Source organism: Muscardinus avellanarius (genome assembly GCF_963383645.1).
Source record: "Muscardinus avellanarius genome assembly, chromosome: 7".
Classification (NCBI taxonomy): Eukaryota; Metazoa; Chordata; class Mammalia; order Rodentia; family Gliridae; genus Muscardinus; species Muscardinus avellanarius.
This window is the reverse complement of record NC_137793.1, coordinates 76,229,769-76,252,713: the sequence shown is the minus strand read 5'-3', so window position 1 is coordinate 76,252,713 and position 22,945 is coordinate 76,229,769. Positions and strand designations below refer to the sequence as shown.

Below are 22,945 nucleotides of genomic sequence, written 5' to 3'. Positions count from 1 at the left end.
TCTTGTCTTGTTGATTGTCACTCTGCCTCAGGTAGTGACCCTCCCTCCCTGCAGGTCTGCAGAGAGCATCTTGTCCTTTTCTCTTTGCTTTGCAGCTGGAAAGAGCTGGTTTGTCAGGCAGGCAGGCAGGCCCCGGACCCCAATCTCACTCCTCTGCTTCACACCATGATCGTGCTTGAGACGCCGGCTAAAAACAGACCCTCTGCTCCCTTGTGCACATCTTGTCGTTTCTTCTCTCCCTGCTCTCGGTTATATTTGGCATGGTGTTATTTAACTCTGCGGAACATCTTGGCACAGAGCTGGAGCCCTGGGGTTGGGCCAGGTACTGCACGAAATCATTAGTGTTCTTATGTCCCTCCTTTTCAGGACGGAGGTGGGGGGAAGACGGAAGGAGACAGCTTCATTCAGCAGCTCTGCTGAGTGCCCCGTGAGCGACAGGCGCAGGGATGGGTTCTAGGGTTACAGCTACGAACAAAACTGGATCAGCTCTTTTATTTTAATGGGAGGCAATAGATAATAAACCAAAGAACTAACCTAGTGCGTATGTAATGTGTCAAGCGATGGGAGGTGGAAAAGAACCCCAGAAGGGAGGAAAAGGAAGGTGCTGGGGAAAGGGCTGTTGGGGCCAGGAATGAGTATGGCAGGCATCTTGCACAGGTGACCCGAAGGAGCCAGCTGTGGAGAGCCGGGGGAGCCAGCGCTAGATAGGAAATAGCAAGTGCCCAAGGTCTTGAGGTGAGAGCGTGGCTCGGTGCGTTTGACAGAGCAAGGACACAGTTGTGGCTAAGTTGGAAGGCTGGGAAGAAGAGGTGGCGGGAGAGGATGGGGCCGAGGAGAGGGGGAGCCCCTTAGCCTGTGGCCTCGATGGTCACCTGTTGGATGGAGCCCTTTTGTCTGAGATGAAAAGCCCTTAGAAGTTTCTGAGCTGAGGCCTGGCATGGTCTGAGTTTTGTTTGGCAGCATCCCAGTGGCAGTCCTCCTGAGGCAGTCTGGGGATAGGGGAGGGTAGAGATGGGCTTCCAGCAGGAAGGCAGTGGCAGTAATCTTGAGAAATGTCAGAGCTGCAGCAAGGTAGAAAGGTGACAGGAAAGGCTCAGAGTCTAGATACCTTCTCAAGGCAGAGGCTAATGATTGCCAGGGAGTTCAGGGTTGGAGTGTGTGAGTGTGGCATTCTGGACCACTCAAGGTTTCTGGCCTGAGCATCCGAAAGAGAGGACTTACCATTTTCTGAGCTGGGGAAGGCTGAATGAGGCAGTACTTCGTTCCCTTGTGCCAGAGTGTCCGAGGATTCTGTAATCCATGTACAGACATGCTCTGATGCTTCACATCCAAAAAGTAGTTAGTTCCCCCCAACCCTTCCACATGTAAACCTTCACCCCTTCCCTCCCGCTTTCCACTGCCTTCCATCCACTCCCAGCAGCTTCTCACCTCATCACTCCGCCCAACTGGCTTTTTATCTGGGTTGGCACTGACCTCCATGAGGCCGTACTGATTTCCCGTCGTGTCACACAAGCCTGTCACTAGCTTTGGTGACACCATTGCTCCTCATCTTCAGAGTGCTCCCTCCTTTTGGGCTTCACAGTACCATGGCGCCCTTCTCTTCCTCTGCCTCTCATCTTAATGGAGGGATGGCATCTCCACCCTCCCAGTAATGAGAGATTCCCCTTTGTACCCCATATGGGCACAGAAGCCTCAGGATGCATGACAGAAATAACAGGTTGATTATTATTATTTTTTTTTAGTCAAATGAATCAGAGAAGTCTGTATCCTCTGTGTTCCCAATAGTTATGCCAAGCCCTTGACAAAGCCATCTTCTGTACTTTCTGTTAACAATCACCTGTTTACCCTGATGTGAGAACAGAGCCAGGCCAGTACCCCAGTCACTCACCCCTATGTGGATGGGCCCATGTGTGGTGCAGAATAACCAGGGTCTGCAGAAAGAGGCACTGGATGAAAAACCCAGAACCACGCCTCCTCGTCCCAACAGCCTTGACCAGGCCTGGGTCAAGGTAACAGATCTGTCTTAAAAGGTGATTCTAATCTCTTGCTTTTGTGAACATCCTCATGTTTTCCAAAAGGAAATGTTTCCCTTGACCTTAGCTAGGCAGACTTATTGCATCCTTTCTTCTTGGACTTTGTTCCACTGTTGTGTGTGTGTGTTGAGAATTAAAAAAAAAAAAATCTTTCCAGAAAGAAGATTGGCCCATGCACAAGTTGGAATGTTCTCCCATGGTTGATTATGGGGAAAACTGGAATCCGTCGGAGACTGTAAGACTAACAGCAAGGATTCTGGCCAAACAGGTGAGGAAATGGGTAACGCTCAAAGGCATTTTATAATATTTCCTTCTCCAAGGTCAAGAAAATAAGGGCCTGACCGGTGATGATCGTGTCTAGTTAAAGGCTCTTAAGCTCCATCCCTGCGCGTCCATGTGGGTGGGGCAGGAGCGTGTACACTCAGTTTGTTGTCGGCCCCGTGCAATTAGGATGTTGCTTATCTCAGACCAGGAGCATAGCCATGGCCATTAAATTCTAAGCTTTTTTTTTTTTTTTTTCCAAAACCAGTTTACAAAGAAAACCTGACCGAAAATATTGATTAGAACTTCCTGGAAAACCAGGCTGCTCCGAGAAGCTTTGCAATTCCCCTCTCTCCCTTCTGACGTGGAGAGCTCACCCTGTCTGTCCCTTTTCCTGTGCAGCATCCTGTGCTTCCCCTTACGCTCTTGCTTGTGTGTAGACAGGCAAGAGCGTGGAAGGGTCAGCCAGGATGATGGCACGTGCAAAGAAGAGAGAGAAAAAAAGTAGAAACTGAGGAAAGGAGGAGGGGAAGAAGATAGGAAAATGGAAAGGAAGAAAGAAGGAAAGAGATACCCCAGCGGGAGCAGGTGGTCACCAACACACTTCTCCACAGTTGATGTGGGACTGCTTCCCCTTGCTCCGTCGGTCCTTCCTGACGTCATGGTCCTTGGACATCTGACCTCTGAAGGCCAAATTCAACGGAGGATAGGAGAACACTCTAGAAATAGGCAGTGTAAAACTTTGGAGCGTATCTCCATGGACGTCTTGTCCTCTGTGTGGATAGAGAAGTTGGTGGCAAGGCCTCTGTAATATAAATCAAGGCTGAAACTCTTCGTCTGCCTCTTCCTTCCACATAACTACCGACCTGTACCCACTTCCCCTTACAGTTTGTCTATATTTGGTAGTCTAAGCCAAACGTGAATTTGATGGTGGGTATGTATCTGTCCCCCGACGAAGCCAGGATTCCGGGTGTATAAACGGCAGGAGAACATTTCCCAACCCTGAGGTCATTGTTCCACTACGCTGAGCTGGGTTAGGTGCTGCCAAAGGCAATGCTGCCAGCTCAGAGCAAGCAGAACCATTGTGGGGGATGCCTGTGGAGTGAGACTGGAAAGTCAGAGTTGCTTGCCCCTGGACGAGGCTAACCTTTGGATTCTTAGTTATCTTTGAAATTACACAGAGTAGTTGGCAGAATAAAAGGGTACAGGGAAATGGTGTGCCTCGGTGAGTCCTCAGAGTAAATAAGCCATCCAGTTGATTGAAACTGTGCGGATCTTGGGGGGATTAGGAGACCAGTCTTCTGGCTCTTCTTTCACCCTGACTTACTGGCGTTGTTTATGGTGTTAAGAATTTGAAGAAGCTGGTCTCCTTTCCTGAATGAATCGCTTTCCTAGGCAAGATAACTTATTAATCTTACAGAAGTGCATCCTGTGAATGGAAGATTTCTGCTTCAGAAAAAAATGTTTTGACACCAGGAGGAGAGCCGGAATACTATGATGAGTTTATACTAGTTCCATTCAACTTTTATTATAATTACTGTGACTGCTAATAGTCTTTTAAATGAAAAGTTACCTGACTGTCTTTTCATCTCTATAGGACTTGATGATTAAAAAACCAGACCATTTGTATTCTAGTAGCTTGCAAAGGATTAGGGGAGACTGGCTACCAAACCACCAAGGGGAAGCTTAACATGTTAACTAGGGAGGTGAGAGCGCCCTGCTAGACCACCTGTATCCCCAAATTGAATAGCCAGATTACAAAGACGAGGCCTCAGGCCAGCTCCTGAGCGCTGCGTTTGAACTCTTGTCAACACCAAGTTTATTCATGTTCTCAAAGCCTGGCGGGTTTACTATTGTTAGCTCCTCTTGGGGTGTCTAGAACAAAGCCAGCAACACGTTTAAAGTGAATCTGGGCCCACGGATACAACCAAAAGTGTTCTTTTTGAAACACAGAATTTGAGATCATTTTAGCCTATGCTTAAAGAAAGTGTAAAATGGATGGGGGGTTTGATTTTGTTCCTTTTTAGAAGGAGAAATAATAAATAGGATGGTTTGTCTGTAGACTCTGTCCTTTTAAGTAAGGGCCCTAAAAGTTGTTTTCTGGCCCTGTTCTTTTCCCAGTAACAAGCATTTCTGAGCCTACTGTGTGTGGAGTATTCTCAGGGTGGTAGAAACACAGCAGATACTTTAAAAGCCTTTTTAAAGAGCCCTTTGGATTTGGACGTTGGACACATGCTCTCAGAGCCCAAGTGCTGGACTCCTTGGGTAGCTTTCTCTACTTCCTTGAAAATTGTTGCTTTTTCTTCATGTCGAATGTAAAAGCGAAAGCGCTACCCTATATCCTGGTTGTTAACATCTGTATCTGTGTGATTTCTTCCCCAATTACTAGAAAATCCACCCAGAGAGGACACCTTCAGAGAAATTGTTAGCTGTGAAGGAGTTTGAATCACGTAAGTCTTTTTATGACCCACTGGGCAGTTATTTTAGCTACAAGTTTAACATGGATTAGGCAGGATTGTGGCAAGGAAGAGATAGCTTATTCTCTTAGTAGGGATGGTGATTTTTAAATTATACGTTATATTTTGACTTGAGTGCTATTTTGAAAAGTGCCTTTGACTTCTCTTCTCTTTAAATTTATAGGTTTGTTAGGAATTAATTAAGGGGAGGTAGGACCCCACAAGATGAATATTTACCCTGGGCTATGGCCTGCTGACTTCCCAGTATGAAAAATATTTTCGGACCTTCACTGAATTCAGTCTGCAAACATCCAGTGTCCTTACCCAAAGGCATTAGGTTCAGGGGCCATCCAGTTGCTTGGCCAGGACACAATCCAGGGCCCTTGACCAGACTGAGGCCTCTTATCAGCTGTCGCCCCTCATTCCTGACCCCATTGCTCAGTATAGATCAGTATAATTTCAAGTCCTGAGTGACTTCAGTTGTGAGAGGAGGAGAAGAAAGAATGGAGGGTCTTTTTCTCCCCAGGGCTCGTAGCCAGACTAAGCATTGGGGGGAAATATTCTCTGGGGACTGGACACATTAGGTTTCTGCCCTCTCCTCTGTGCCATTTATAGCAAGAAAAGGAGATAGCAAGCAATCTGCTGTTTCCTACACAGTGAACAACAACAGGTTATTACTCCACAGATCTGGACAAGCTAGACAATGAGAAGAAGGACTTGATTCAGAGTGATATTGCTGCCCTCCATCAGTTCTACTCCAAGCACCTGGAACTCCCTGGCCACAGCAGCCTCGTCATGCTCTTTGCACAAGTAAGGGTGCCGGTGCCGGGTGCCGGTGTGGCCTTTGCCTCCCCCAGGCCCCATCCTCAGCCCTGTCCCTATCCCTGACAGTGCAGCCTTTCCCTCTCCCCAGTCCTTGTCCCCAGCACACATTTGTGAGGTGAGCAGATGGGGGCGGCATCTGCCCATCAAGGCCCCGGCCCTGCTGCGCCCTTGTCAACCTTGCGAGGTGACCTGTGCTGCTCACTGCGGGTCTGAGCGCAGGAATTTGTCTCTGCCTCTCCCTGGAAGAGTTTATGAAAACAAGGGCGCTGCCTGTGCTCCGGTTCTCTGACACATGTTAAGCTGTTTGCAAAGAAAAGAACTTTTGGAGTTTCTACATTAAATTTACTTTTCCTCTCTTCAACCTTCCTCTTGGACAGAAATGTCCTGCTGACCATGCTGGGTGTTTTATATTTTCTCTGCTGTACTGATACAGCAAAGGGTATAAAGATACCCCAGGAGGACAGCCCTCTCTGGTGACTGAAAGAGGACAGACCCGAGCCACTGGGTCCACCTGCATGGAGTCTTTTCTGTAGTTGTTCAGGGGCCTTGTTTAGAGAAACCCAGGTTTTTCCCAAGCTCAGATACAACAACAACAACAACAAAACGTTAGGCTTCTTAACAAGAGTAACTTAAAGAATTGGACACTAGGCCATTGCAAAGGCTCAGGCTTAGGTATTGCAGGGTCAAGAGGAGAAAGCCATCCTGGGTCAGGATCTGCGGATGCACGAGGGCTGGTCCTTGTGACCTGACTTGCTATGCCAGATTTCTCTCTCTCATGTGATCTATGTTTTCCTGTACAACGTGGGACTCTCATTCAAGGCTACCTTCCCAGAGAGGGAAGGACTGCATGCTGGGTGCAGATAGCTTCAGGGACCTCCATCAGAACCTTCATTCTCTAGGTATGTGTGGGGAATAAGACATGTTTTTGTCTTATAATGTACATCACCGGTATGCCCTTTGACCTAGTAATTCCATTCCCTGGAATCTGCCCTATAAGGAAAGAATCGGACTTTATCGAGAGATTAAACAAGCTGTTTATTATTAATGTTGTTTAGAAGCAGTAGAAAGGAAGGAATGAGCCAAGTGTGGTTGTCCACGCTTGTGATCTCAGTACTTGAGAGGCTGATACAGGAGGATCACAGGTTTGTGGCCAGCCTCAGCAACTTAGTGAGGCCCTCTGGGACTTAGTGAGATCCTGTTTCAAACTAAAAAAATATAATAGGGCTGGGGTGTAGCTCAAGGTAAAACGCCCCTGTATTCAAATCCCAGTACCAAAAAAAAAAAAAAAAAAAAAAAGGAATGGAGGGAGGGAGGATGGGGGGAAGGGAATAAGGAATAAAGGAAATTTTGGAAATGGCTAACAGTAGGAGTTTAATTTAATAAATTGTGGCATAACCACCTGATGGAAGATTACATGTTTCTTTTTTTTTTTTTTTTTTTTTTTTTTTGCTGGTACTGGGGGTGGAACCCAGAGGCTTTCTACCTCCGGGCTATATTCCCAGACCTTTTTTATATTTTTTTATTTGGAAACAGGGTCTCACTAAGTAGCTGAGGCTGGCTTCGAACCCGTGCGATCCTCCTGTCTCAGCCTCCCAAGCGCAGGGATTACAAGCGTGCGCCACCACGCACAGCAGATTACATGTTTCAAAGACTGCCTGAGGGTGGGGGGAAATGTCGATGATAGAGCATGGTAGACCAGAGCAGGAAGAAACAGTACGGAAACACATGCACACTTACAGACTGCGTGGAGGTTCACAGTTGGTTATCTTCTGAGTTGTTGGGAGTTTCTGCTTTTTCGATTATCTGGATTTTCTACAATGAGCATGTATAACTTAAAAAATGGAAGGAAAAAAGTTAAGAAGCATACTGTATTCTAAAATACACACCAAAAGTGACATCACAAGCAACTCTGAGTCATCCGCCCCTTCTGCTCACTCCCTCGCCCAGGAGAATCACTGTTAAAGGTCCAGTGCATTCTTAATAAAAGACTTTATGTAGGTATATTTATCTCTGTGACTTGCAATCAGAACAAAGTACTATTCCTTGTTAGAGGAATAACAAAAAGTAGTAAGAAACCTTCTGACTTTCACATTCCTCTGAATTTACACATTTTCCCAAGGATGGGAAAATGGTGGATGGTGGATTTTGGTGACAGTGCGAAGTTGAATAATTGATTTCTCTTATATTTTTTGAAAAACTGGGTACATGATTATTTTTCCCCTTTGGATGAAATGAGAGGTGGATATATGACACATAAGAGCAGTAAAATAAGTGTCTTCTCTTAAGTGGTGAAAAAAGCTTATTCTATCATAGTGATACATGCTGATGGGACTTCTCCATGTTGAGTGGTAGATATGGACCATATTTTCTTAACAAAAGTAAAGGCTCTAGATCTCACAAGTACAAGTGTGTTTGTGTTGAAAATTAGTCTGAAATTTGGACTATCTCAGAAAACCCAGCACATTCATGTTCTTAAGAGAAAAAAATAACACATGTACACATACACACTTAACTGTAGGCAGTTTATTCCTTTATAAACTATGTATTTATCAAATCATAGAATCCATTCTAAAGCTGGGCATGGTGATATACACTTGTAATCCTAGTACCTGGGAGGCTGATACAGGAGGATCAGCTACTTAGTGAAGCCCCTCATAGCTTAGTGAGACCTTGTTTCAAAATAAAGAATAAAAAATACCAGAGCCGGGCATAGTGGCACATGCTTGTCATCTCAGCATTTGGGAGGCTGAGACAGGAGGATTGCAGTTCTTGGCCAGCCTCGGCTACTTAATGAGGCCCTTTGCAACTCAGTAAGACCCTGTTTTAAAATAAAGAATAAAAAATAAGGCTGGAGGTATAGCTCAGGTACCCCTGGGTTTAATTCTCAGTAACACACACCCCTCTCCCTTGGGTCCCATCCCCGGTACCGCAAAAAATAAAATAAATAGGGCTGAACATACAGCTTGGAGGTAGAATACTTCTGTGTTCAATCTCAATTCCACAAACAAAAAAAGAATCCATTCTAAGATTTTATGTGTACATGCAAATACATAGCACTTTTTCACATGTAAATTTAAAGAGGGGCTTTCAGTGTCCCAAGCAAAAATGAGAAGTACATTTCCCCCATGCTGCCCCCTGGTCCTGTCTCCCACTACCTTGCTGCCCCTCCGTGCCCAGCCTGAGCCCCCTCCTCAGTCTGGTCCAGGGGAGGCTGCTGGGTGAACACACAGCCCAGCAGCAGCTGGCAGCCAAAGGCGACCACACTCCTTGAGAGCATCGGGGTACGTTTTAATCACTATGAACATATGCATGGTTGGGAAGGGTATTTTTGGTGTGTAGCCTACATCTAGTCTAAATGCTAATTATGAGAATAGAGTTAGCAAGGCACTTATGCCTGATTTGACTTGAAAAAAAGGACTGTGACCCAAGCATCTTTCTTAATGTGCAAGTACATTTTTCTTCCCTAGGGATATCTCAGAAGGGAGGGAAAGCTGGCAGGAAAATTGCTGTGCAATTTGGCTTAAACACCATCCCCACCTCCCTGAAAGGAACAGTAATGACACTCATGCTTATAGGAGCCTTTGCTTATGGAGAAACCAGGTACTCCTCCACAGTGAGGAGAGGAGGTAGAGGGAGTAAAGAGACTTTATTGATGGTCATACAATGGCCAAGCTGGAAGGGACCTGGAGCCATAGAGGAGAGGCCAAAAAGCAAAGGAGCAACAATCCCATCCTGCAAGGTAGTCCAAGCTATCTGTCCCTGGAATGAGTGGGAGTCTCAGCCTTTGCCACCAGCTTGCCTTTTGACTAGGCCAGCCACTGCTCCTGTCTGACCTCAGATTCCTTTTGCAGACAGTGAAGAGATGGAGTTCCTTTTTGGCTCTGATATTTTAGAAACACATGAAGAACACCCACTGAGTTAATCTCCCAAGAGACTGGGTGTTCTTGGAGGCCACAGTTTTTGGCCTCTTTATCTTTCTGTGCACAGTGCCCTGAACATTAGGACTCTCAATAAATATTTGTGGAAAGAACACCAATACAGAGCACAGAAGTTGGTATGTATAGGACCTATTTCAGCCTGTTGGTTCCAAGTTAGATCTCTAGAATGGTGAGAATTGTCCTTGGTATTTCTATCTATCTATTTATTTATTTATTTTGGTGGTATTGGAGATTGAATCCAGAGGCATTCTACCTCTGAGCTATACCCCCATCCCTATTTTTATTTTGAAATAGGGTCTCACCAAGTTGTGGAGGGATAATTTTTTTTTAATGCAACATTTCTTTTCAAGGATAAGAAAATGGCCAGTGGTTGATTTGACCCAGATTCGAGAGACAAGGTTGTGTCTTGCCTTTGGTCCCTCTGCCTCTTAATGGGAGGGACAGAAATCAGAGTAGACAAGGATTTTCATAGCTATATAGTAGGATTAAGCAGTCCTTTTTTTTAAGGGTTGAGGACTTAGCAAATGAGCTCCAGATCAACCCGAAACGTTGCAGCCGAATTTGGACTAGACTCTAGACACCACGACCCCAGGTGTGTTGCCTCCTGTGTCCACATGCCAACTCTGGTGTGTGGAGTCACAGGCTGCTGGGATATTCCTGGGCTCCTGAGCAGGTGGTGCCTCAAAGAGGTGCTTCGTCTCTATAAAGTTTTGCTTTTATTTGTTTAAACATGAGACCAATGAGCAAATTTTGTTTGAAGAAAGGATACTATAGCAAAAAGAAAAAAAAAAAAATTAGAAACCACCAAACCAGAATACCTTCCTAGTTAGTTTGTTGAAAGTCAAGATTAATATCCACATCCAGAGGGAAGCTTTAGCTTTTCTCTTCTTTTAGACTTTTCTCTTTCTCCCCCTTTGTCACTGCAGGTTAACTGTAATGGCTTCACTATTGAAGATGAAGAACTTTCTCATTTGGGATCAGCGATATTTCCTGAGTAGGTTGAATTTGACTTCATTTCTTTGTACTTACTTAACGGTAATTTGCTTTTAAAAAATTTTTTTTATATAACCCACCTAACTGCATGTGGCAGACATGAAACTCCAAGTGAATTAAGACAGCTTTTTAATCTGCCAGATTTCAAAATATTTCCCCTACACTTAGGATTTGAAGGTAGTAGTTAAGAGAACAGTTGCTTGTTAAGTCCTGCTAGGCAGAGAGCTGTTATTAAAGAATATTTTATAGTGTGCATGGAAGGAACAGCCCATGCCCTGCTGAGAAATTAGCTATCTGCATCTCTGTGGTTCTCGAAATCTTTGGGTTTCTTAAGCTCAAAGTGAAACATTAATTGCTAACCAAGAATTGCTTGTATGCTTGTGCAGAGAATACATTCTTGTCCAGTAGCCCTTTTTGGAAAAAAAAAATACCAGCATAAAAATAGCATAGTTCAGAGGGAGACTCTATGGAAGTAGTGACTGGAGAAAAAAAAAAAAAAAAAAAAAAGAAAAACATCAGATTTTTCTCTCTAGTTCAGGAATATTTGAGTAATTCTAGATAGGCTAGTGATTTAACAAATGGAGATCCTGAGAGCTCTGTCTAGTGGGTTGCCAAAGTTGACTTTGCTCTTGTCTCTCTGATGGACTGGGTATTTCCAAAATGACTTAGACCCCTGACATCTGGACCTCACTTCACACATGGAGTCAGGGAACCCTTCTTGCATTTCGTCTGAATTCATTCACATCGTAGATTACTTCCAACTAAAGGGAGGTGTTCAACTGATGCTCGTGTAGAAAGCCCCTACCTGCAGCTTGCTGTGTGTGAAATGCTAGCTCCTGGTGTGTGTGCACACCGTGCGTGCTGCCAGGCTCCACACCTCAGTTGGGTCAGAAAGAGAAGACTCTGGTCAGGTTACTTGGAAAGCTAAGACCAGAGCATCACAGGTTTGTGACCGACTTCACCAACTTAGTGAGGCTCTCAGCCACTTAGTGAGACCCTGTTTCAAAGTAAAAAATGAAAAGGGCAGGGGCGTAAAGGGAGAAAGCCACTGGGCTCAATCCCCGGAACAAGCAAGAAAGAGGAAGGGAGAAAGAAAGGGAAAGGAAGAATCCATGGGTTTATTTGAATCAGAAACAAAAAGTTTAATCATGTAACATTTCTGTCCCTGAGACCAAAGTCTGCAGTTTGAATCCTTTTTTTTTTTTTTGGTACTGGGGTTTGAACCCAGTGTCATTCTACCTCCTAGCTACACTCCCATCCCTCTTCTTTATTTTGAAACAAGGTCTCACTATGTTGTGGAGGGCCTCACTGAGTAGCTGAGGCCGGCCACGAACCTGAGATCCTCTTGTCTCAGCCTCCCAAGTATTGGGATCACAAGCGTGCGCCACCAGCCTGGCTCTGCAGTTTGAATTCTGACAGGAAAGAGGTATATTGGGGGAAGAGATGGTTTTTAGTGTAAATTTAGTCCTTGGGAAAAGGGAAAAAGAGCACTGAACCCTGTAAGAAGGGTTGCAGCTATGTAAGGACTGAGATGAGCCCTGCCGTTGTTTTTGCTCCCAGTATCCGGAAGAGGAAAAGAAAGACCAGGTGGTGTTTGAAGCCTCGCCCTGTGCTTGCCTGGAAAGTGGGGATCCCAAACACTCATGTTGTTCCAGGCTCCCTGAGGAACAACCGAGAAAGTCTGAGCCAAGTGTGGCTACACGAGGAGGCCATGCCCGTGTGGACACAGCCCACCCGGGCAGCGGGTCCTCAACAGGCTCCACAACCCCTTTTGTGTATCCCGGCAGGCAGGTGAGAGACAGGCAGGTGGCACCAGCCCTCAGAGCGGTGATACCTAGGGATGTGTGTGCCCGGAGGAGCTTGAGCCCCAGTTCCCTGGCATTTTTAATTGGGGAAACATCCCCTCGGGCAGAAGTCATACTGGCATTGCGATTTCAAAGGCAGTGCTTTCAGAGATCAAGCACTTTTTCCCTGGAGTTTAGAAATTTCTGTTCTCAGAACTTTGACCTTGATATAATCAGAAAGCTCAAAGCACCTCACATAGGCGACTCTCTCCTTCTCGCTGTCCCTGAAAAGCAGACAGTGAGCAGCAGGAGCAGTAATGTCCCAATTTTCCGGATGAGGAAATTGAGGTGCAGAGACTCAAACGGGCTCCTGCGGGTCCTCGGGGATCACACCCTCCCTCACTTAGCAGCTGGTATTTCTCAACATCTGAAGGAAACGCAAGAGAAATGAACCACTAGACAAAAAGCCGCTTGCAAGAATTAACCCATTTTGCGTGTTCTGGGTACAGTGGAGTAGCCGTTAGCCCTGGGTTCTGGATTTTGAGTCCTGCATCTGCCAGCAAGGAATATTACTGGGGTTTGATGTTTTTATGGTTGTGCTTTGTTTTTAGCTTAGGCAATTCTGTTTTGAATGGTGGATGTAAAGGTTCAACATAGTTAAAGTTTAGGAGATTGGATACTATTCTAGTTGTATGCAGAGCAACCTCCTGGAATAGTCTGAGCTGGCTAGTATGTATGTTTTTCGTGTCTTTAACCCCTCTGACTTCGCAAGCCACCTGTACAGTCTTGTCTCTGTCATTCTGGAAACTGGGCTTTCTCTTCTGCTTCGCAGTGTCGCACTGATGAATCATAGCTGTTGTCCGAATGTCATTGTGACCTACAAGGGGACCCTGGCAGAAGTAAGAGCTGTACAGGAAATCAGCCCAGGTGAAGAGGTGAGTGTGGCCACAGGTGGCTGCGGCAGTGGGCGCGGGACGGCTGCGCTCAGAGGCAGCGCAGGCAAACCGGGTGGCGGTGCCGGCCAGGACTGATGCCGGTGTGACACTGCGGCCGTCCTCAGGCCTTCCAGGGATCCGGGATCAGACTTGTGACCTGTGGCTTGGAGTCCTACACCGTGGCGTCCATCGGGTACTTGCCTTTTCTTTCTTGGGTGAAGAAGAAACGGAAAAGGATACATTTGAGTTAAATTCTTAACAAAGACGCAGAGAGAGGTCTAGAGAAGGGAGACTGCCAAAATGACCAAATTGAAATTGCCGATTCTCTTTGGAACTTCTATCCATGTTGCTCAGCAGTTGACTAGGGAATTCCTGCTGGTTTTCCTTTCCCCAGAGGCCCAAAACATTATCAAAAAGAGAACTAGCAACCCAGCAATGGCTAAAGAGCCACCAGCCCCAGCGACACCAGCACATGTCCTGTCAGATCAGCTGCATACCTGTGCTTCAGACGGCCAGTGTGTGCACCGACCGGGAAGTAGAGCCAGGAAGGGGCAAGAGGCACCATCCGTCCCTCCCTAGCTTAGGTCCGTGGAGACACCAGGCCTTCCGCCACCTGCTCTGCGATCCCTGTCCTTTCCCACTGTGATAGCCTGGAGATGTCTCGCCCGGAGAAGGCTGGCCCGCAGGAATTGCTGTGTGAGCCCTCTGTGTTCTCCAGTGACTCCCCACAGAACACATGAACTTTTAGGGACTGTACTAATACATTTTAAATACAATTTCAGTTTGTAAGGCTATTTTAAGATACATGCCTGGACACTTAAAATCTTAAATATAATTGTTTTGGTATACTAAATGATAAATGCTTAGAATTTTATTGTAAAGTGTTAAATAGTCCACAGCTGAACTAGACCAGAATCCGAATGTACAGCTTAGCCTTTCTACCCTTGAGTAAATCCAGTCTCATTTAGGGCTGGGCTGCCTGGGTTTCTGAATGTCTTGGGGAGACCACCCTGATGCCTCTTTGTTAAAACAGACAATGCAGTGAGTTGGGATGTAATCACAGGCCATGGTCCTGCGGGCTGACTGCTGAGATGAGGGGTTCGGCTCCTAGACAGGCTCAGCTTGAGCAGTGAACGGTGATCTGCAGTGGCCTCTGTCGCCATCTTCTGGAGCTCCTGTTGATTGCACTGTGTCCATGAGTCATTTCAAAGGAAACCAGGCTGGGTCTTGGCCACACTGCATGTTGTTGGCCTGTATGCTCCCTTGGGTCTTAGGTGCATTCACTTAGGTTTGGTGAAGGCAGTGCTTTGACACTCACTTGCCTTTTAGGGAGAAAGGAACCCATTCCTCCACGGGCCAGAATGAGCCACAACATACCCAGTCCTGCCCTTTGGGTTGGGAGAGGCTGACTGCCCCTGCAGCCCCCAGCCCCGTAGCTGCTCCCTGCACCCTGTCCTGCCAGTGTGTGAGGCCACTGACACACTGGCAGGTTTGTGAAAACCATCTGTCCCAGCAGCAGCCAGTGCCGCCAATGAGTAGATGGTGGGCATCCAGAAGCTGGCCATCTCCAGATACTCCACATGTTAGTTATAAGCCGTTTTACAAAAGAGCAAGGACAAGAGAGCCTGGTGAGCCCCAAGGTGAGACTTCTCACATCCCTTGGCCTAACATGATCAGGAGCTGCCTGCTGGCTAAGGCCATAGCAGAGCAGCGTCCCAGGAGCTGTTTCCTATGCATGACTCCTGGGGCCGCCAGAGCGGCTGGTTCCGCCTGCAGAGATGCACCCCTGCTCTGCTGACAGCTGGTGTCATGTCAGGAGGAAGGATAAACCTGGCCATGTACGCGCATTCATGCTGTCCCCTGCACTGCACACACCCAAAGATGACGGCAAGAACACCTGAGTAAGACCAGGCAGAGGCAGCACAGGCCTAGTAGACTTTGTCCCCTGGGACATCTGTTTCTGTCCTGAGACCAAGGACAGATCAGCAGCCTGCCCTGTTTGGTCAGGAAGGAGAAAGCAGGGAGCCTTGAAGCCCTCAGTGTACTGGATTAGGGGCTCTGATTCTTTATACTTTCTCTACCTTGAGGAGCTGAACATCCTAAGGTGGATGCTCAGTTTCAGAAGCTCCGTGCCTTCCAGTCAATAGCACATTGCTCAGCATGGCCCTCCTCGCCCTCTGGCCCTGGAGCAGGCACCTGTTCCACTGTTCACGGAGCCACAGTGACTCTCCGCAACAGTCTCAGGCTCTGCCTTCTTGCCCCATAGGTGTTCACCAGCTACATTGACCTCTTGTACCCCACAGAAGACAGGAATGACCGGCTCAGAGATTCCTACTTCTTCACCTGTGAGTGCCAGGAGTGCACCACCAAAGACAAGGTATGTCTGCTGGCCGTGCCAGGCACAGCCTGCCCTCCAGCCCAGGACCTCCTCTGTGGACACCCTTCCACAGTTTTTCTGACCCTTTCAAACTTACGAAGACAGAGAATCCAGTCTGACTGGGTTCTTTGGACCAGCTCCTCGAACCCGGTAGCTACGGATATTTTCACTCCACTGTAGAAATGAGAGAAGGATCTGTCAGGTTCCTGATTCTTGAAAAGAAAGTGACTCAAGTGCTCAAAAGAAGCGAGGGGAAAAAAACATACCTGAGAGTCACAATTAGGCTCGAGTTAGAGCGTGTGGGACTTTCCTGTTATCCCCCACATTCCAGTTTTGTCAGTGATACCGCTCCTGACTCTCATCTCTTGATTTGTTGCTAGGAAGACACACATATCTGCCCCTAACAAATATATTCCTGGTGTCCTTCTCAGAGAATTTTGTCTAGAATATTAGTATCTTTGTTTTTGTAAAAGGTAATGGAGTGCCAAGCACTGTTCTAGATCCTGTGCATATAGCAATGAACACAGCAAGTTCGGTACCCTGCTTATAATCTGATGTTTTAAGCCAGGCGTGGTAGCACATACTTGTAATCAATTCCATCTACTCTGGAGGCTGAAGCAGAAAAAATCACAAGTGCTAGGCCAGCCTGAGAATCTTAGCCGGACCCTGTCTCAAAATTCAGTTCAGAAAAGGCTGGGGACAGAGCTGAGCAGAAGAGCACTTACCGGCATATGGAAAGCCCTGGGCTCCATCCCCAGTAGCATACATAGCCACATAGTGGAGTATCCAGTTCCACTTAGATGCACTGCCTGATGTCCTTTTGTTTTGTTGACACTTTAGAATGGGCCATGCCGGGCATGGTGGCACATGCTTGTAATCCCAGCATTTGGGGAGGCTGAGCAGACAGGAGGATCGCAGTTCATGGCCAGCCTCGACTACTTAGTGAGGTCCTCTGCAACTCAGTGAGACCCTGTTTAAAAATAAAGAAAAAAAAAAAAAAACAAGCTAGGTATAGTGGCTCACGCTTGTAATCCCAGCATTTGGGAGGCTGAGACCAGAGGATCGCAGTTTGCAGACAGCCTCAGCTAACTTATTGAGGCCCTCTGCAACTCAGTGGGACCCGGTTTCAAAAATAAAGAATAAAAACAGTGCAGGAGGTGTAGCTCGGAGGTCGAGTGCCCCTGGGTTCCATCCCCAGACCCACCAAAATAAGTAAATAAATAAATAAATAAGTAAATAAAATAAAACAGGGTTGGGGGTTTAGCTCGGAGGTAGAATGCCCCTGGGTTCCACCCCCAGTACCACAAAAAAAAAAAAAAAAAAAAAAAAAAATTGGGCCACCCTTTGCCTCTGCATGGGAATGTGTGGTTTTCATGGTAGGTAAGGCCTCACATTTGTGGATATTTCCCTCAGGATAAGGCCAAGGTGGAAATCCGGAAGCTCAATGATCCCCCGAAGGCAGAAGCGATCCGTGACATGGTCAGATATGCCCGCAACGTCATTGAGGAATTCCGGAGGGCCAAGCACTACAAATATATCCTTTACAACTGTCCCTCACTGGCAAGAGGTAGCAGGAAGCCAGGAAGAGAGAGCAGGAGGAGGATGGGTTTAAGATTCTGAATTGAAGGAAGAATGTCCTGGTGACTGTGCAATATTGGCCGCCCATGGTGTTGTGCCAACATTTTATGATGCTGTTCTAATTTTTCCTTAGTTGACTCGTTTGGCCAAGCGCTCCCTTTGGTGGGAGACCAGTCCTTGCAGGCTCTTTTATTGAGTATCGTACTTTGAACAAAGCACGGTACCAAGAGCCCCGTTTATCTCAGCCCTACTCAGGGTAAGGGCTCTTCTCCACAGGAGAGGAGGAAGCAGGTGCAGGGGTATCAAGTAGTAACTCGCCCAAGGGACACTGTTAGGATTTTGCCACGGCTCTGCTGACTGCCAGAGTCCATGTTTTTTTACCACTACACTGTAGCATTGGGATTTTAATAAGGATTGGATTTGTACCTCAGAAGGTAGACTTAATGTCTAACAGACAGAGAAAGAATATAGGACATTTCTCTGCCAGAGAAAGGAAATAAGAGGGCACATTGTTTCTCAACATAAGAAAGAATTTGGAGGGGTCGGAGTCTTAACTCAGTGGTAGAGCCGGTGCTTAGTGTTTTCCCAGACTTGACTTCAGTCCTTGACACCAAAAATGAAACTAAGAATGAACTTTGTCATGGTGGGCACAACTTCCTTAAAAATATCCCAGCTGCCAGGCATGGTGATGTACACCTGTAATCCCAGTACTTGGGAGGCTGAGACAAGAGGATCACAGGTTCGAAGCCAGCCTCAGCAATAGCAAGACCCTGTCTCAATAATATAGGGTTGGGGGTGTAGCTCAGAGGTTAAATGCCCTTGAATTCAATCCCCTGTAACACACACACACACACACACACACACGCGCGCACACACACACACACACACACACACACACACACACGCTAGCCTGAGGAACTAAGTGTGTTGAGTGAGGATTTGAGTTTAATTAAGACTTGGAACTTGTGATTCTAATCAATATTGTTTATATCAGAGCTGAGGGGTCTATACCCTGTAGCTAAAATTCTTTAGTTTTCTGTAGCAATCAATTGAGGCCTTCAGGTTTAATTCCTTCCGCTTTCACTTGTTGAAATTTCTGTAACTTACTTTTTCCAGGGCAAGGGAGTGGAGGGAGGGAGTGGAGTGGAAGAGAGAACTTGACTAGGCCTGGGGTAGAACCTAGCTGCAGGGCCCTGCCTGTCACCTGCAGTTTCCTTGACACCACAGCACCCCCTAGTGAGCTGCTGGAGATCTGCGAGCTCAGCCAGGAGAAGATGAGCACCGTGTTTGAGGACAGTAACGTGTACATGTTGCACATGATGTACCAGGCTATGGGCGTCTGCTTGTACATGCAAGACTGGGAAGGAGCGTTGAGATACGGACAGAAAATCATCAAGCCCTACAGGTGATTGCAGTGGCTGTTCTGCTCATCCTAGTGTGGAATGGAATTTGGTGGTTCAAAAGGCAAAGGGTTAGCTATATTATCTTCCTGTCCTGTGTTAGAACATGCCCAGGACAGCTACTGCCGGAGGTGCAGGTGCAGGGCACTGCTCCACTGGGCCAGTTTTGCTTCCTCTGCCATCCCGCAGAGACACCAGAGGAGGCAGGTTGAGGTTACACAGGGTTTAAGTCCCTCCCAGGTCTCACCCAGGACCTGTGTCCATAGTACTTAGTTTAGGCTAGTATTAATTTCTTTACCCACCCACTCCTCCCATATTAAATGACACTCAGGAATTACTAAGTGGTGATCTCAAAAAACTGTTTTCTCTATCAATACTCACACCATCCTCTTCTTTTGCTATTTCAAGTTGCAGCCCTAGCAGGTTGGCCATAGTTATTTAATGCCTTCTCCTTAGGTGTGAATAAAACTGTTAGGTTGAAAATAGAGTTTTAGGGGGTTTAGGAGGGAGGTAAAAACACCAACCCGGTTATCAGAGACCGCTGTTTTATCCGGACCTGGCCCCTCCGGAGAGTCAGCCGGCCGTGGGGGAAGGGACGGACCGGCTACGCGTCTGGAGAGTTGCGCATAGTCCTGATGGGCCGGCTGAGTCACGTGGTGGATCAGAGGCACCGATGTTTTATAGGCATGCCGATTCTCCCCCTACATCTGTAGTCTCACGATGTTTGGAGTCTCAAGGCACCTGGATTCTTGCGATATTTCTGCTTCTTGCTTCTGGGGTTCCGCCACGTGGGGGAGGGACCCAACTTATCAAAAACAACTGGTTTTAATTCATAGTAATAATGATGTAGCTATAAGGAAATGTCCTGTAACCAGAGGCTGATTAAAACTTTAAGTAGGTGACAGAAGGAAATAGTGGCATTGTCTTCTGGGTCTCACTGGCCACTTCAAGGCTGGGATGCGCTAGATCTCCTTGGAGCACTCCCTAAAGCCTGGGACATTATACATTTATAAGGTCTGACTAAGACCAAGTGGATCAAAATCTCTGGGCATTAGGTTCAAAAATCTCTGTGTTCCAGAAGCACCCCAGCCATTTTTCATGAGTTTGAAAAGCTCTCAATGCCCCCTCAAGTTCTAAGGTTGAGGAATTAGAAAGTTTGTGTCTGAATTTCCACTGCCACATCTGCCATCCACTTAACTATGCCAAAAATGGCCAGCAGGGGGAGCCCAAGAGGAAGCCAGCTCTTCAAATCTGCTCTTGGCAATAGAACTTGTTAAACTGGACATAATCACACAGCTTGCCTTTTCTCCTGGAACGGGCAAGGAAGTCCCCTGGTTTTGTGCACACCTTTCTCTGTGCAAGAGAGACAGGAATCCTGCAGCCTATGAAGGTTATCCCAGCAGGGCCTTGTGGGGCCAGACCCTCCCCTAGCTTAGCCCTTCTAAGAGGCCCTGCCTAGCTCTTAGACAGGTGGAACAGAGCAGCCTGTAAATAAACAACTTTTACACACTAAGCAGACACACTCACCCAAGAGCTGCCTCTCAGGCCTTGTTCCCAGAGAAAAGGCTTTTTGCTAAGAGATTTCTATCAGTGGGCTTCAGTTCAAACCTGAGAGAATACATAATGGATACAAAGCTTGCTCCTGGACAAGAGTCTCTCGAAGAAATAGGAAGTCTTCCCTTGACTTCTGAGAGCTTATAGTTTTGCTAAAACAATTTATATCACAGGATGTAGCAGAAAGCTGGAGTCTTAGACACATTGTGTGTGTGTGTGTGTGTGTGTGTGTGTGTGTGTGTGTGTGTGTGTAAGGGTATTGCCTTTCAAATGGGAGAAGGTAGACCTAACTGCTACTTTCATACATAAGGTATTTTCTTTAAAAGATGTCTTCCCTGTGCCTCATCTTGTGCCTTAACAGAAAACTCTGGACTGGGATTGAATGTTGTATTTACAAACGTATTTGTGTAGGATTTCTCCAGCAGTTTTGAGGTAGGTTTTCTAGAACCTACAAACTGCATTAACCAGGCGGCATCTTGATAATGAGGCGGTATCAACTCGCCCACACTCCGCCCAGAGTCCAGCAGACTGTGCAGGGGCCTGGAAGCTTGGAGCATGTGTCCAGGGGCTCAGAAGCCAGCCATGAGTGTCCTGTGCACAGCCTCTGACGAGGGCCTGTTGTCTTTCTCTCTTCCCAGTAAGCACTATCCTTTGTACTCCCTCAACGTGGCCTCCATGTGGTTGAAGCTGGGACGACTGTATCTGGGCCTAGAGAACAGAGCGGCAGGAGAGCGAGCCCTCAAGAAGGTAGGTGTGGGGCCGAGCACTGGTGTCCCTTGGCCACGAGGCCACCTCAGCACACACACTATGCCCAGTGAGGCCAAATGGATGTAGGAGCGGAGTGAGGGTGGCTACAGGCAGGCAGGGTACGCTCAGCAGGTAGAGTGGGTGAGTGGCTGGCTCATGCATTCCTGAAAGGAAATGGGCAGCCATAGTAAGAGGGTTCCCTGGATCACAGCCCTGCCCCTGGCAAAGCCATGGAAGTAGACAGAGGCCACTGGCCGGACCATTTACCTGCCATTCAAAGAAGGATCTTTCTGAGTTGAGAGCTTTGAGCCTCTCCCAGTCTGGCTGAATCTAAAACACCTAGGGTAGCTAGGCGTGGTGGCTCATGCTGTAATCCCTGCACTTGGGAAGTTGAGACAGGATGATCGCAGGTTCTAGGAGAGCCTCAGCAGTAGTAAGATTCTCATCAACATAGGGAGACCCTGTTTCTAAATGAAAAATAAGAACAATCAGGCTGGGGGTATAGCTTGAAGGTAGAATGCCTCTGGGTTCAATTCCCAGTACCACAAAAAACAAACAAACAAAAAAACACCTGGGGGGGAGGACTGGAGCCCCTGGCAGCAGTTGCCCTTGGTGTTGACCTTGGCTTTTGATGACTTCCTGTGCTGCCCTTGGGCCAGGGGGCAAAGCCCTGACCTTTCTACCTTACAGCAAATCAGACTCATATTCCTGAGTATTCATTCTCTCTCTTCTCTTTTTTCTTCTTTTTTTTTTTTTCGGTTCTCATTTTAATGTTGAAAAACACAGCAAAATTTGAGGGAATCTATATGTTTACTCCTGTAGAGACTGTTTATAAATGTTATAGTCACAAACTAGGACTGGAGGCCTAACTCTTCACATTCCTGGGTTTCCCAGTGACTCTTCAGGAAAATGGAGTCAGGCCCCACGTCCCAAATAGAAGGGTCAAGCCAGGCATGGTGGTGCACACCTATAATCCCAGCATTCGGGAGGCTGAGACCAGAGGATCGCGGTTTGCGGACAGCCTCAGCTACTTAGTGAGGCTCTCCACAACTTAGGGAGACTGTTTCAAAATAGAGAATAAAAAATAGGGCAGGGGATGTAGCTCGGAGGTTGAATGCCCCTGGGTTCCATCCCCAGACCCTCAAAAAAAGTCAGAGCCCGGTCAGGATGGAAGTGTGAGTTAAACATGGCATTGTCTTTTTAGATCATTGAATCTGTCATTATATTTATTCAGTGAAAATTATCCAGTTTAGGTCATAACTGGAAAGTGTGGGGAAGTTTAGAAATGTCTAGGATATTGGGGCAAAGAATTTCATGATATCAGTTTCTCTACATCATTTTTCCAAATACCTGGATATTTTGCAGAATGTTTGACTCAGTAGTAGAGATGGGACGAGTAGTCGATTACCAGATAATCTTCTCTTTTTGTGTGTGTTTGTGTGCATAGTAATTTTACATCATCTTGGGTACAATGTCAGAAAAAAATATATGCACAATTCTTGGTTTTTGCTTTTATTTTTGTTTTTAAATAAAAAAACGAGGCTGTGAAGAAGAACAAAAGACTCTAAAAGTCAGTTTGCATCCTGTTCCTTAGAGTAGCCCAACTTGGATTCCAGTTTGCGGTTGGATGTGAGGGATTTGGCTCCTTGGTTCTCATCTTCCCTCCGTCTTACTCTTTCCTAGGCCATTGCGATCATGGAAGTAGCTCACGGCAAAGACCATCCATATATTTCTGAGATCAAACAGGAGATTGAAAGCCACTGAAACAATGCAGCATTTCAGTTTTCATCCAGCAACCTTAAAGGATTCGGACATTTCAGATCCCGCACGTCGCTCCGGCATTGCTTGAAAGTGCTTGGAATGGGCCACTCCTTGCACCCGCCTTGCACGTGCTGTACTTTCAGGGCTGTCTGAGACTTTAACCTCGATACGTTGAATGCTTTCTCTTTTTTAAGAAGCCATGACATGGTTTCCTATATGATGACATACGTTAGGCAGATCAAGTTTTTAAAATGGCATTTACTTTTGCCTTCATGCCTGTTGTAATGTTCTGAATAAACTTGA

The 22,945-nt window shown here is 46.6% G+C and overlaps 1 protein-coding gene across 1 annotated transcript in view; it reads left to right on the top strand.

Annotated features, from left to right (window-relative positions):
* Nucleotides 1–22,645, top strand: part of SMYD2 (SET and MYND domain containing 2) — a gene marked incomplete at both ends in the record, with an annotated part of 55,495 nt that extends 32,850 nt beyond the window's left edge. The window contains 10 exons of the mRNA XM_080698503.1: nt 2,191–2,301; nt 4,684–4,744; nt 5,436–5,560; nt 10,440–10,507; nt 13,123–13,225; nt 15,492–15,602; nt 17,016–17,136; nt 18,408–18,585; nt 20,773–20,881; nt 22,565–22,645. Coding sequence (XP_080554629.1) covers nt 2,191–2,301; nt 4,684–4,744; nt 5,436–5,560; nt 10,440–10,507; nt 13,123–13,225; nt 15,492–15,602; nt 17,016–17,136; nt 18,408–18,585; nt 20,773–20,881; nt 22,565–22,645 — 1,068 coding nt within the window. The remainder of the gene's footprint in view (nt 1–2,190; nt 2,302–4,683; nt 4,745–5,435; nt 5,561–10,439; nt 10,508–13,122; nt 13,226–15,491; nt 15,603–17,015; nt 17,137–18,407; nt 18,586–20,772; nt 20,882–22,564) is intronic.
* Nucleotides 22,646–22,945: the final 300 nt, after the last annotated feature.